The 15,564-nt window shown below is 33.6% G+C and overlaps 1 protein-coding gene across 1 annotated transcript in view; it reads left to right on the forward strand.

Moving 5' to 3' along the window:
• LOC129222065 (proton myo-inositol cotransporter-like) overlaps nucleotides 1-15,564 on the forward strand; it is a 154,191-nt gene that overhangs the window by 116,329 nt on the left and 22,298 nt on the right. Inside the window, 1 exon segment of the mRNA XM_054856492.1 lies at nucleotides 1,686-1,897. Coding sequence (XP_054712467.1) covers nucleotides 1,686-1,897 — 212 coding nt within the window.

Consider the following 15,564-nt stretch of genomic DNA (forward strand, 5'->3'; position numbering starts at 1 on the left):
AATTTTAAAGATGCGTTTTCTAACATAACTTTGTAGCTTGAATTATTTTTTCACCGATTCCAATCAACTCAGCTAACTGTGAAAGATAATTTTCGTGTCACAGAAGGTTAGAGAATTTTTTTTTTCTTGGTGCATGATGGGACAAGCAAGACTTTCATCTTCATCTATACTGCCAAAAGCATGCCACTGGATATTGACGGAATATAGTACCAAGATTTTCTCTTCTTCTGGATTCCAAAAATCGTGCATTAAAAATTTACTTTAGAAACGGTAGTATCAAGATCTTTTCTGTTATAGTTGACTATAAAAAAATATAAAAGTGTGGATATGAAAATTTGAATTTCTTTAATGACCTTACTTAAAAAAAAAATACACTTGCATTTTATTCCACACTGAGAAAATTCATGTTTAAAAAACTCGACCCCCCAAATGAAATGTTGAAATGCCGCCCCTGAAAGCACCCCTATCCCCCGTCTGCTTTGAACTGTTGGTACTCTTTATTTACAGAGCTCTTCTGATAACACAGATGTTAGGCATAATTGCGGTAACAGTTATAATTGAAAATAACATTTAACGCATATTGGATATCTTTTTCAATATAAAGATATAAGTATAGAACAAAAGAAAGTTTTACAAAATTGTAAATATAATTCAAATGTAGGTCATTACAGCTAAATGAAATCTAATGTGAGAACTCATACAGGATTACAGGCTTTGGTTTATTTATAAGTTGGAAAACTTCTGTCATCTGACACAATTGTTGTTCAGGGATTTGGAATTGAAAAAGGCCGTAAACGCGAAAACAAACCCTAAACCAAAACAAAAATCACGATCGTAAAAACGAATCTGTTTTTTGAGTATATGCAGGGGTGCCCACCTGTGGGGGGGTGGGGGGTCATGGCGCAAACTGCGCCATTGAAATTTTTAGGGGGTTGTTTTGAGGGTTATTTTTTCGTTTTGGGGGGGTCTTCGCGGTACTTAGGGGGTGCGCCCTTGCTCTTAAGGGGGTGGGCACCCATGGTGTGTATGTAAAATCTTTAGGAATCATTGATTTTGTTACTATAATTGAAATTAGTCGGTCTTAAATGAACAACAAAAAGAAAAAAGAAATGAATTGTACAAAATTAAGAAAACTCATACTAAAGTCTCAAGAGAAGGGTCAAAAAGGGTTGGAAGCGTGTTGTCCTTGCGCAGTATCTTTTAACAAAATATAAATACATGATCGCCACTTTTGGCGATCAGAACGTGATTCTTTGGTAGTCATTTTCAATGAAATGGTCGCCTGTTGGCGGATACTAATCTATAGCATAGTGTTTCTCAACCTGTGGGCAACAGACCAATAGTGATCCGCAGACAGCGAGTGGAAATTAATTTATACCATTTTTACTTTCTTCTATATCTGGTATATAGAAGAAAGTTTCGGGGGTTTTATTTTTTTTTTATTTTTATTTTTTTATTTATTTATTTATTTATTTATTTATTTATTTATTTTTTTTTTTTTTTTGCAAATTTTCGACTTTTGAATTTTGAGGGATTTGCACTTTTGAGGTGTGCCGAGTCCATTTCGACCATTTTTGGAAAATGTCTGTCTGTATGTGTGTTTTTTGTGGCTGCTCTTTTTATCTCCCTGTATTAATTATAGTGTTTTAAACTCGTTTGAATTTATCATTATTTCCTTTATTAAGGTACATGTTGGGAATTGCCGCAGTGCCGGCGATCATTCAATTCGTCGGTTTCCTCTTCATGCCTGAATCACCGAGATGGCTCGTCGGTAAAAAACGATACGAGGATGCACAAAGAGTTCTGCTGAGAGTCCGAGGGTCGAATGCTAACATTGAAGCCGAATTCGAAGCAATCAAAGCAAACTGCTTAGAAGTGGAAAGAGAACAAGCGTCTAGTAAGACTTTTTTATCTAATGATTGCCTCCGAATTCGTTAGACTACCTTATGTACTCACGTACAATACACCACCCTACTTTTTGGACAGGGACGTAACTAGGTCATTTTCGAACAGGGGCAAGACCTCGTTTTGGCGCCCCCCCCCCTCCATACAAAACAAAGCAAAAAGAAAAAAAATCCCCGAGAAACTTCATAACGTCAACACCAGGGCCCCTCACTTACATTACAGAGAAAATACACGCTCCCTATATATATATATATATATATTAGGGTGGTCCAAAAAAGGTCCTTTTTTAAAAATTTCTGATTTTTACTGGTCCTACCCTCCCATTTGGTTCCACTTATGTAAAAATTAATAACTGTGAAGTTTCAACTCATAATTTTAACTTTTAGAGGTAGCTCAACATCCTCAAAGTTTGATTAATAATTGATTTTAAGTAATAAATGCATAAGAGAAGAAAAAGGCTGAAAAGAAGCAATACAACTATATTTCATTTAAATCTTTAGCATTTTGTACATTGAAAATTATACAACAATTACATTTAAATGATTATGGATGTGGTTGTGCTAGTACCTACCAAACTATTTTTTTGCTATCGGTATAAGCGCGGCAATATTTTTCGACAACCTGCAACAAGAATTGAAATTGATCTTCAATGGTTATTATTTTTCCATTAAAATCTTTTATAACATATATTTATTCTTTTCTGCAAGATTATTATTTACTGGCTTACTCCAATAAATATTGGTGCTTTGTGAAGATAATTCTCCCAAAACTTGCAGATTTGTTTGATCTCCCAAGTTTTGCAGGATAAAATGTATCAGTTAAATTCTTTTTTTTTTCAGTTAATGAAGCTGATCATTTAGGATCAGTTAGGAAGTCCTCAAATTTCATGAGATTTTTGGGCATAATCTCAGGTACTTTGCAGCAATATTTTTTCTTTGACTTCTTGAACAGCTTTACCAAATGTCTTATATTCGAGTGTATCACTTGATTATCAAAAAAAGCCATGCAATTTTATTTACTCCTTCATCAATATTTTTGTATTGCAACTATGAAATTTATATTTCATCAAATTAAAATCATTACATAGTGCATTCTGAAGTATAGAAATAGTTAGACCCTAGGGTTTAAATAAACACATTCTGCAAATATACCAAATCTTTTGAAATCCAATATTTTCTACATAATCGATGGTGAACTAGTGGCTAAACACTTGTATTTCAAAACAGTACATGATTTTTAACATCCATTATGTATAGTGCTTAGCTCTAGGTGCAATAATTCAGATTCTACGAAAGGAGTTTTATGCTGAACCATTAAAATCAGTTCAAGAAATTCTCGATAATCATCTCGAGTCATACAGCAAATTTTTAACAGATTGTATTTTATAGCCCTTTAGATAAGTTTATTTTCCTCATTATTGAGCCTTGTAATGCATTTATCCTTATGAATAAACTCCCAGCAGTCCTAGAATCTCTTACAGAGAAGTAATTTTGGTGCAGAAGTATGGAAACTGTGCATTTATTAAAAATTTGCACTAATAATCAGTTGTATAATGTGGTGTTAACATTCCAGAATTATTTCTTAATTATTTTGTACTAGAGACGTACCGAGTACTCGGTAACTACTCGGTACTCGGCCTACTCGGCCAATTTGCCGAGTACTCGGTACTCGGCCAAATTTTGATCAGATACTCGGCCAATACCGAGTAGTTGCAAAAAATTGAATATTGTCCAAGACAGATATTAAAATTTATAAAAAAACGCAATCACATATAATATTCTGCAATCATTTACAATTTAAATTTTGAGAGTAATGAAGTTTGTAATGTTTCAAGGGAATAAATCTTTATTTTAATGTCCCCAAAGTTAATAAAACTTATTTATTAAAAATTGTGCAAAAAAGTAAGTATAGAAAATATGGAATTTTGATATTAAAAATGTATTTTTGCTACAAACAAAAATTAGTTATAAGAAATATAAAAATACCTTTGCTTAAAAAATAAAAGGAAATAAAACAACACTAAAAGCACAGTGCAGGAACACTGCAGACACGTGTTTTGGCGCTACAAAGAATTCCTTTTTCAATGCACAAAATGTGAGCTCGTTTAAAAGCATCCGACAAAAATCGGATTCTTTTGTCGAATGTCTTCAGTCTTTAGCTAACATTTTATGCACTGAAAAAGACGTTCCTTGTAACGCAGAAACACGTGTCTGCAGCATTCTTGCACATTTGTTTTTTTTGCTTTTAAAAATTATTTATTTTTGGCGGACAAGAACTATAATAGATTGGTACAATTTGTTTTAATTCAAACTTGATTAATCATACCTTTTATATTTATTTTTAATTTTTAATTTAAAAAATAATTTTTTTGTAAAATTTTTGTCAAATATATATATATATATATATATATATATATATATATATAAGCAATTTTTTTTAAATAATGCATAATTAAATTTCAGCAGGAATTTAGTTTTAAAAACTATTATATGGACATGGAGGTCTATACAACTATTCCAATAAGTTCAAAATTCATCACATGTGTATCGGTGGTTCTTCTTAAAACATAATTGGTACTTGGTAACTCGGCCGAGTACTCGGTAACTCGGTACTCGGCCGAGTAATGAAAGGCCGAGTACTCGGTACTCGGCTACTCGGCCAAAGTGCTACTCGGTACGTCTCTATTTTGTACTAGTAAAACAGGTGCTATTGTTTTTGCCAGTATTGATGCTTTTTCAGTCAAAGCACAACACTTTGTCAACTTACAAAGAATTGAGCAAAACTACATTTAATGCTACATCTTACAAAAAAAATTGTGTATTTACAGAATATATTTCATGGCCAGTGAAATGTTGAAACTGTGTACATATTTAGTAGCAATTTTACAATGTAATTAATTTCTTTTAGTGGAAAAGCAATCATATTTGTGATTAGTTTTGTCCTTTGTCAATTTACTTATATTCAGCAATGATGCAAACTTCATCGGCTTTGAGCTACCTCTAAATATTATTCAAATGCTATAAAATTTTGTCCTACTAATTTTCTAATGTATTGGAACCAAACGGGAGGGTAGGACTCAAAAAAATTTCACCTTTGAAATATATAATAATATATATATAATTATTATTATAATTATAATACAAGTGAAGAATATTGAATAGACCAAACCAAAAGAACATAGATGCGCAACGCAGCAAAACTGAAAAGCCAAGTAAATATATAGAATATACAAACCAATTAACAAGTTTTGAACAATTTTTAGCCTACTTTCCCAGTAATAGTCAGAAAAAAACGAAAAAAGGATGAAAGAGGGCTTAATGCAGCTTGAAAATATTACAAAAAACAAAAAAAAAAGTGGAAAATAAGAAAAATAATTAAATAAATATCTAAAAATTGGAAAGTAGGGTATTGAGATGGGGAAAAATGTCTGTCAGTCTGTCTGTCTGACCCCCCCCCCCCCCCCCAATAACTTTTAAGTGAATATAGTCCGAATCGAAGATTTTTTTTTTTTTGTTCGAAAAGTCTCGGCGAGGACAACTTATTCCTATGTTTAATTTTTTTTATTTGAACTATTTTTTGTTCAATTTTGAACAGTTCAACAGTTCAACAAAACTTAACATTAGCGCCTACGGCAAAATTCAAGACAATTCCGAACTGTGAGGCGAATTTGCTTCAAACTTTGTAGGAAAAAGTTTTTGATGAAAAACTTGTATATAAAATATTTTTTTGATTTGAACAATTTTCCGTTCAATTTTGAACAGTTCAAATCCCTTGCTACTTAACATTAGCGTCTACGGGGAAACTGAAAGTCAATGCAGATTCCGTACTTGAAGGCGGATTTACTTCAAACAAATTTTGTTGGAAATAGTTCTTGACGACACAAACTCCAGACTCCGACTCCGAGAATTTAGGGGCACCTGACTCGGCGACTCCGACTTCCCGACTTCGACTCTGACTTCGTAGCTTTGGCAAAAATTTATACACGGAGGACAAATGACTGACTCCGTTTCTTGGATATTCGACTCCGACTCCTTTATCCCAAAATGAGATTGACTCCGACTCCACAGCTATGGTTTTAACTGTGAAATAATTATTGTTAATATGACTTGTTTTTATTTTCACGCTAAAGTTTTAATTTAGGTATTCAGTTTTCGGCGGAAAAACTCGAAGTCATTTATGTTTCTACATAAAGATATGCGCAGACGACTTTTTTTTTTTTTTTTTTGACAGTGAAAATTATTTCTTTAAGTTGACATTTTATTGTTTTTATTTATTTTGGTAAGTGCATTAATTCATTTAAAAAATTATTTTTGGCAACAGGGGAAAAAGAAACGATTTTTTTTATATATAATGTATTTATTTTAAAAAGCTTATTAATTTTAATTATTATTTTTTCGTTTTGAAAGCTGTGAAAGAATTTTTTTTAATGGAAAAGAGTGCTGCTATTTTATTTGTTCGTTTATTATTATTTTTTTTTTTTTTACGCATCTAATTGAGTGAGGAATATTTTATTCCTAGAATTTGCGATATTAGCTACATTTGAGAATATTGATCAGGTACTAGGAAGTAGTATGGGTATACGGGAAAGTTGGCTCGTTTAGTTTTAGACGGAACTTCTTTTTAAGAATAATAATGATGAGAAAAAGAAAAATACAAGCAGCAATTTATAGAAAACGTTGAAAGGTTGAATCAAGAGCTCATCAGCCGTGAAGGATTCAATAAGTATGGTCAAAAGACCAAGAAATTAAACTACAAACTAAAAAGAGGATGTTTAAGCTCCAGTATATGCACCGCAAAATATTATATTGGGCTAAACACACCACATGGTAAACTATATACAATAAACAAGAACTTAAACCTAAAATTAAGATCTTAAATAAATCTTAAATTTAATTCTAACTATCAAATTTCAACGCAAATGGAGCAGAATCACGGAGAAGACGGTTATATTTGAGGCAGTGAGAAGCAAAGGGATGCAAGTGGCAAAATTGAAAATTTGGAGATAACCAGTACACATGGTAGGTGAACCCCTCCTCTGTCTTGGGGCAACAGATAGTACTAGTAGCCCTGGTAGGTGCTGCTGTACAGCATGATTTAGAAAAAAAAAAAATAATGAAAGCTTACATAGGCTATATGCGTTTTACTCAAAACTTGAAAATGTCCACTTACATCCCTTTGCTTCTCACTGCCTCATATGAGCCAAGAACGAATTTTACACAAAATGCATTTGCAATTTATACATGTCTTGTAATGTAACTTTTCGTTACACCGTGATGTAGTACTCTTTAACCAGTAGAACAAATAGATAAATAACACTCCATTCGGTATCATTTTTGAACCGTTTCACCATTGGAAGTCATATTTGAATTAGGCAGTGATAAAGGAGTCCGCTGCCTGCCATAAGCCTTATAAATGCGACTTTTACGTAATTATAAGTTTTTATGTAGCTTTATCACTGTATTGTTTTTTTTAAAACAGCGATAGGGGGTGAAAATCATTAAGTATTTTATTTATTATTTTACGTACTGAGTTATTCAAGGAAAAATATTTTTCCATTTCCACAAGAGAGTAGTTCACAACTTGTTGCAATATTGCTTTAAAAAAATTAATTAAAAATTATCACTTCAATAAAACAAAGATTTTCAGTTATTTATTTTTTAGTATTTTAATATACTATGAAGAAATTCGCAAGAAAAATAACAACATTCAACTACAAAAGAGCAACATATCGCAATAATGCGTGAAATAATTTAAAATCCGATAAAAAAATTTAGTAGGTTGTTTGTTTTTGTTTCTTACTTGAAATTAATTGAATATTACTATACTTGGCGTATCCTGACTTTAAGCTGACATCTTACTGTAGTTCAAAAGGACAGATTATCTTACTTAAACTCTATCTTAATAATTTTATGCGCAACACATTTTAAATTTTCGCAATCTGTACAGTTAAATATTAATTATTACAAGAGCAAATTTTTATACGTCCCCCAACTCTGGTATATAGTATACATGTGAGAAACAGTTAATAGAAAAAACAGAAACCTAATGTGCTTGAGATCAAAACTCCTTTCTGTTAACTTTAAAAAAAAAGAAAACACACATATCTTAAAAATGTTAAATATTATATGTTTTCAGTGCGCTTCCGTTCAGGTCATTTTCATTTACAGTATAACTTCATTTTTCCGACCTAGCGGAGACCAAAGGCAATCCGGATAACGAAAATCCGGGTAATTTGTAAAACACATTCGTAAATAAGCAGACTTATATTTTATAACAGCAAAAAACTCTGTAACAAAATTACATAGGATTGTTTCTCGCAAACACTTAATCATTTATAGTTCAGCTGCTGTGGTGTAGGAATGACACTCCAAATGTGCCATGTTGTTTATTAGATGACTATAATTTATTGCACGTCCTATGCAGGAGTTGTGTATTTAATCAAAATAAAGAGCAAATATTTGGTGCATTGAGTTTCGTTCCGGCTACCATAATTTAGAATTATAACATTTCAGTAAATATATTTTTTAACTTTAAAAATTTGATCTGGATAAGCCGGAGATCTGGATAAATGGGGGCAAAATAAACGAGGTTCTACTGTAATTATAAATATGCATCAAAAGTACTAAAGAAAAATTCAAGTTTAGAGCCGTAAAAAATAGGTGATTTCTGACACATTGATTGACGTTTATGATTTAAGCATATTTAAAATATTGTGTGGATGGAAAAAATATATTGAAACTAAGTCGAAATTGTATCGTTTTAGTTCAATTTATCCTCAAAATAACCTTAGTATTTTCTAAAGAAAAATTGGCAGCCTCCCAAACTTTAAATTGAATCTCCACTATTATAGTGCGAGATTTTTTTTTCCAAGAATGAGAAAAATTATAAAATTCAACAAATTTGTATTACATCATTCAACTTATATAAAGAATGCCTTACCTACTCTCCTAACGTCTTTAGCATTTAACCACGATGATAAATAAGATGAAGATTGTTGGGGGCCTCTTTTTTGTGGTCTTTCGATCTCTTTCTGAAATCAGCATCAAATAGTTTTTTTGACATATCTTAAAATTGATTTAAAACTATACAAGATGAGCAAAAAATATCCTGAGAACGGAGTAAAAAACAGAAAAAAGTTCGTGGTACGAGCTAGAGAAGATACTCTTTAGAGAATGGTTCTGTTGGATAAAGATATAGTGACTCCAATTCCTAAGCCATGGGCTACGGCCAAGGGAACAGTGTACCGATTTTACCTTAGGCCCTTGGGGTGGGGTAGACACGTTCTCGGCATTGTAAAAGCTGAGAGGAAGACATCATGTTGACAGCTTTATGACGTTTAATTGTAGAAAAAGGACATTTGAGCATTTCCGCTGTTTTGTATTGGTGTGTACTTCCCTCAGCTTAGCTCCCAGGTTCCTCCTCCGAGAGGAAAATTCTTAGATAAGATATAAAAAGTATTGGTCACTGTGAGAAAACACATTCATGCTATTTACTGCACCCTCCTACTCTCTCTCTGTCTATCCTTCCCACTCTTTATCCACATTAAACCATGCAAACTTTCTGTCAGCACCTGCACAGAATGTTTGTTTTTTTCTTTTTGCGGGGGGAGGGGTAACTTCTAATAACTTTTCCGTTTTTTAAAAATTAAATTTAAGCATCTATTCAGTCAGTTTAGCGCCCCCAAAATCTGGCGCCCGGGGCAGAGGCCCCGTCTGCCCCCCTCTAGTTACGTCCCTGTTTTTGGAGGAAAACCGAGAAAAAATCGAGACCCGCTTATAAATCGAGCCCCTACTTTCTGAAAAATCGGGAGCGTTTTGCCGCAGTTCTTTAATACCGATGCTGTAATATATATATATATATATATATATATATATATATATATATATATATATATATATATATATATATATATATATATATATATATATATATATATATAATGAACATTCTTATGTTAAAAAAACGTCGAATTTTTGTTATTTTAGAGAAAAAGGGCTCACTTCTAGGATCGCGACTTTTTTGAAGGGTTCGATTTCGCTGTTGCAAATTTTGTTGCTTGTTGCTTTTATTTTTAATTAATACCAGTTTTGTGCTGTAGCCAAATTTCACTTTTTTTTAAATATTTTTTTTAAAAGGTCATTAATTTGCGACTATGGAGAAAATTTGTGAATTCCGCAATTTTCGCGTAGTCAGTCTTTTGTTGCAATTATTTAGTCTTCAGTCAAACCATGTAAAATTTGGGGCTCGACCGATGGCATTTTTTTGGCCGATGGTCCGATGCCGATTATTGGCCGATTGTTCAAAGATGGCCGATGGCCGATAGTTTTCCTCCAAATGGCCGATGGCAAAAAAAAAAAAGTAACACAAAATTAATTTGAATTCTGATATTTTTAATTCAAATTATGTTTTTTGCAATCACGAGTTGCGACAGGACCCTACTCATTGGAGTTATTGTTTCTAGAAACTGCTCCTGACCCCCCAAACTTTCCTTTCTCCTGGGCGGTTACGTGTGTATAGTTGTGTGTGTGTATGTGTGTGTGTGTGTAGGCGCGCATGCATGTGTAGGCGTGTGTGTGCGTAGACCTGTGCATACACGCAGGCGTGTATGCCTCTCTGTGTGTGTAGGTGCTTATGCATGTATGCTTGCGTGTGCATAGACTTGTGTATGCATATAGGTGTGTGTGTGTGTGAGCGTGTGTAGGACATGAACGCCACCGACCAGGAGAAGGGGATTTCGGGGGACATTGCTTCAGGACCGGAGGAGCTACGCCTGCGGAGGACGGTGGGCGGGAGTGCTGCAGAGGGAGGCGGGGGGGGGATAAAATCAACGTAACGTCAAGGACAGTCAAATGAGAACAGTAAGCAATCGTGATTGCTCAAAAAAAATCTAACAGAAATAAATTGATAAGATTGTCAGGGATTTAAAGGATCATTGATTCAATTCACTTTACTTCCTTTCTACGAATAAGGAATTGTAATCACAAAAAAAAAAGTCAGATTTCGACCTAAATTTCTATTTTACGGTCACCCAATTTAAACTTCACAAGTTTTTTCGGCACATCTGTACATGCATACGTACCTAAGAACATATAGATGACCAAAATATCCATTTTGAACGCCTCCTTAGTTAATTGTCGCAAATTCTCTTGAGATGTCTTCATGCGCGTAAACTTGCGTTACTCAAAAACGTTATGAAATAGTACGTTGAAAACTCATACGTACGTAGTATGATCTAAAAGTTCGAGGACAAGTTGTATAAAACCTTACCCTGAATTGTTCACATTACCGAAGTACATCTATCTACAAAATAGTCACCTTGAGCGACTATACACTTCTGCTAACGTTCGTATAGCTTTTAAAGGGGCTCCTGGAAGACATTTATTGCAACCTCCTGTAAGGCCTCTTGCGCTGCTGCTTTAATTTCATAGTGGGGAAGAAGGCGATTTTCATGTCGAGGATGCACGGTTCGATTGGTCAATACCCTATGATATGACAAACAAATAACATAACGTTTCGTCGGACTTAGCTCCCTGTGACTTTTACCTGTTCCGAGCAAAAAATTATTTGCATGGATGCCGCTTTCTTCCATCAGGAGAAGATATAAAGCTGCATCACAGAAGGTAGCAAAAAATGGCTTAAAGGAGTGTTTTCAAAAGTTATATGAACACTGGCAGAAGTAGTACATATAGTCCCACAAGGTGACCATTTGAAGGTGGATGTGCTTCGGTAATGTAAACTATTCTGGGTAAGGTTTTATACAGCTTGTTCTCCGAACTTTTGGATCGTACTACATACAATCTGTATAGGGTGTAGTTATGCTTCTCCTTTTTTGAATGCTGTACGATGGAAGACAATGAACAAGAGCCAAAAAGAAAGAAAGAAAAAAGGAAGAAAAACAAAGAGACTGTTTAGTAACCAATTAATTTGTTTTTTTTTTTAATTGAACATATAACTAAGATTTCGGTAATATTGTAGTAATGTATGAATTTAGGTTAAGCATAGTTAAAAAAACATTAAATTATGTTGTTTAATCATTCAAAAAAAATCTATACATATCTATCTTCTATCTATACATATAATAAAATAAGATGTTTGTGTGTGTGTGTGTGTGTGTGTGTGTGTGTGTGTGTGTGGCGCGCATCCCGGGAAAACGGTAAGGCCTAGAAAGATGAAATTTGGTATACAGGTGCAGTATTTGCTGAAGTTGTGCACCTCGGGCTTCGATTTTTGATATTTTAATTAGAAAAAAAGTTATTTAATGTTTTATGCGTTTTTTTGCACTTTTTAGTACTTTTAACCTCACAGACCCCGAACCAATCGCGCCAGACAAATCTTTTTTGTACTGTAGTGTAGGAAATTTAATTTTAAATATGATGAATGAAAAAAATTTGAAGATAGAGCAATTTTTGTATTTTTTATAAATTTTTGAAAAAACCTTTATTTCGCATTTTTTTCTGGGTTTAGTTTTTTTCGAAACCCATCCTCCAAAAAGTATCGAGCCCTCAATTCCAAAATTTTAGTTGGTAATAGTAAAAACATTTCGCCCCCTTCAGAAGAAAAAAGTTTTTAAAAATACCCAAAAGTTTTTTTTTTTTTACATTTTTTTTAATGCAGAACAGGACGCGACCTGTAAGCATTGCCGGCTAAGTTCCGCACTTCCTCATCACGTGACCTAACTGAAATCGTTTGCTTTCTCTTCGCTTTTTTTTTTTTTTTTTTTTAACGTTCAGAGATTTCTTAGGTCTTTATTTTTCCAACCTTTTTTTTCTGGACTGTTTGCTATATTTATTTTTGATCAAATATTTTTGCGCATTTTAATTCAATAAAAGCGGTGATTTTTTTTAACTTTTGCAAGCGCTGCTTTTTGGACACTACAGGGAACATAGAGCCTTTTTTTTACGTGTAATTTTAAGTAAATAAATAAAGCCCGCGTTTTTTTTGCATGATTTTTGTAGGGATTGGTGGTTATGTTTGGTAGATAGAGAGATGATATTAAGTGGGCAAACATTTTTTTTTTTTACATATAAAGGATTGTTAATTACTATCAGAGGTAGATATGCTTGGATCGTATAGATAGATAGATAGAGAGAAAGAAAGGTGGAAAAATATAGAGGTGGATACAGTAGATGGACAGTAAGAAATAGAGGAACTTCAACGGGGGATCAATAGCCCCCCCCCCCCCCACACCATGACTTTGAAAAAACAATGCTTTCACATAAAAGTGGAAATGCTTTTTGTTATTTTCCGACAAAATTTGCATGAAGAGTATGCCTTTTGTGCCTCCCCTTCCCTGAAAAATATTCCAAAGGACATAACGGGAGATAGATCGAGAAAATACTTTATTCAACACAAAAAATTTTTAAGCAGCCGTCGATGGCGGCAACCTTGACGTAAAAAGGCGAATGCTAATATTGATGTATAGAGAAAAAGTATTGAACCCTCAATTCTAAAATTTTAGTTGGTAATAGTAAAAACATTCTGCCTCCTTCAGAAGAAAAAAGTTTTTAAAAATACGCAATAGTTTTTTTTTTTACAATTTTTTTAATGCAGACCACAACGCGAGCTGTTCGCTTGCCGGCTGAGTTCCGAACGTACCTCATCACGTGATCCAACTGAAATCGTTTGCCTTCTCTTCTTTTTTTTTAGTTTTTTATTTTTTGCAAGCGGAATTTTTTTGCGCACTACGGGGAACATGGCCTTTTTTCTTTTTCTTTTTTTTTTTTTTTTTTTGCGGACTATTTTGATTAAATAAATAAAGCAAGCGATTTTTTGCATGATCTGTGTTTTTGTTACAAATTGGCGGTTAGGTGAGGTAGATACAGAGATAGAGATTGAGTGGACAAAAAATATTTTTTTTCGAATTAATACTTATATAAATAAAAAGGATTGTTAATTACTGTCAGAGGTAGATATGCATAGATCGTATAGATAGATAGACAGACAGATAGATAGACAAATATAGAGGTCGATATAGTAGATGGACAGCAAGAAAGAGACATGCCCGTCATTTAAAAAACTTCAACGGAGCGTCAACCCCCCCCCCCCCTCCCCACACATAATGACTTTGAAAAAACAATGCTTTAACATAAAAGTAGGAGTGCTTTTTGTTTATTCTTCGACAAAATTTGCATGAAGAGTACACCTTTTGTGTCTCCCCTCCCCTCCTTTAAAAGTATTCCAAACGACGGAACTTGAGATAGGTCTAGAAAGTATTTTATTCAATGATATAGACAGATATAGATTGATTGATACCACTATGAAATTTACTTAAGCAGCCGCCGAAGGCGGCAGCATTGGCGTAAAAAGGCGAACGATAATACTGATATATAAAGAAACACATTGATTAATACCGTAGCTAAATTGTCTGAGCAGCCGCCAAAGGCAGCAATCCTGGCGCAAAAAGGCGAATGGCGTAAAAAGGTGGACCAGCTGGTCGCCGAAGGCGGCTAGTAATAAAATAAGATGTTTGTGTGTGTGTGTGTGTGGCGCGCATCCCGGGAAAACGGTAAGGCCTAGAAAGATGAAATTTGGTATACTGTTGCAGTGTTTGCTGAAGATGTGCACCTCGGGCTTCGATTTTTGATATTTTAATTAGAAAAAAAGTTATTTAATGTTTTATGCGTTTTTTTTGCACTTTTTAGTACTTTTTACCTCACAGACCCCGAACCAATCGCACCACACAAATATTTTTTGTACTATAGTGTACAAAGTTTAATTTTAAATAGGATGAAGGAAAAAATTTTGAAGATAGAGCAATTTTTGTATTTTTTATAAATTTTTGAAAAAACCTTTATTTCGCATTTTTTTTGGGTTTAGTTTTTTTCGAAACCCATCCTGCAAAAAGTATTGAGCCCTCAATTCCAAAATTTTAGTTGGTAATAGTAAAAACATTCCGCCCCCTTCAGAAGAAAAAAGTTTTTAAAAATACACAAAAGTTTTTTTTTTTTTTACATTTTTTTTAATGCAGAACAGGACGCGACCTGTAAGCATTGCCGGCTGAGTTCCGCACTTCCTCATCACGTGACCTAACTGAAATCGTTTGCTTTCTCTTCACTTTTTTTTTTTTTTTTTAACGTTCAGAGATTTCTTAGGTCTTTATTTTTCCAACTTTTTTTTTCTGGACTGTTTGCTATATTTATTTTTGATCAAATATTTTTGCGCATTTTAATTCAATAAAAGCGGTGATTTTTTTTAACTTTTGCAAGCGCTGCTTTTTGGACACTACAGGGAACATAGAGCCTTTTTTTTACGTGTAATTTTAAGTAAATAAATAAAGCCCGCGGTTTTTTGCATGATTTTTGTAGGGATTGGTGGTTATGTTTGGTAGATAGAGAGATGATATTAAGTGGGCAAACATTTTTTTTTTTACATATAAAGGATTGTTAATTACTATCAGAGGTAGATATGCTTGGATCGTATAGATAGATAGATAGAGAGAAAGAAAGGTGGAAAAATATAGAGGTGGATACAGTAGATGGACAGTAAGAAATAGAGGAACTTCAACGGGGGATCAATAGCCCCCCCCCCCCCCCCACACCATGACTTTGAAAAAACAATGCTTTCACATAAAAGTGGAAATGCTTTTTGTTATTTTCCGACAAAATTTGCATGAAGAGTATGCCTTTTGTGCCTCCCCTTCCCTGAAAAATATTCCAAAGG

The sequence above is a fragment of the Uloborus diversus genome, chromosome 5 (assembly GCF_026930045.1).
Source record: "Uloborus diversus isolate 005 chromosome 5, Udiv.v.3.1, whole genome shotgun sequence".
NCBI classification, from domain to species: Eukaryota; Metazoa; Arthropoda; class Arachnida; order Araneae; family Uloboridae; genus Uloborus; species Uloborus diversus.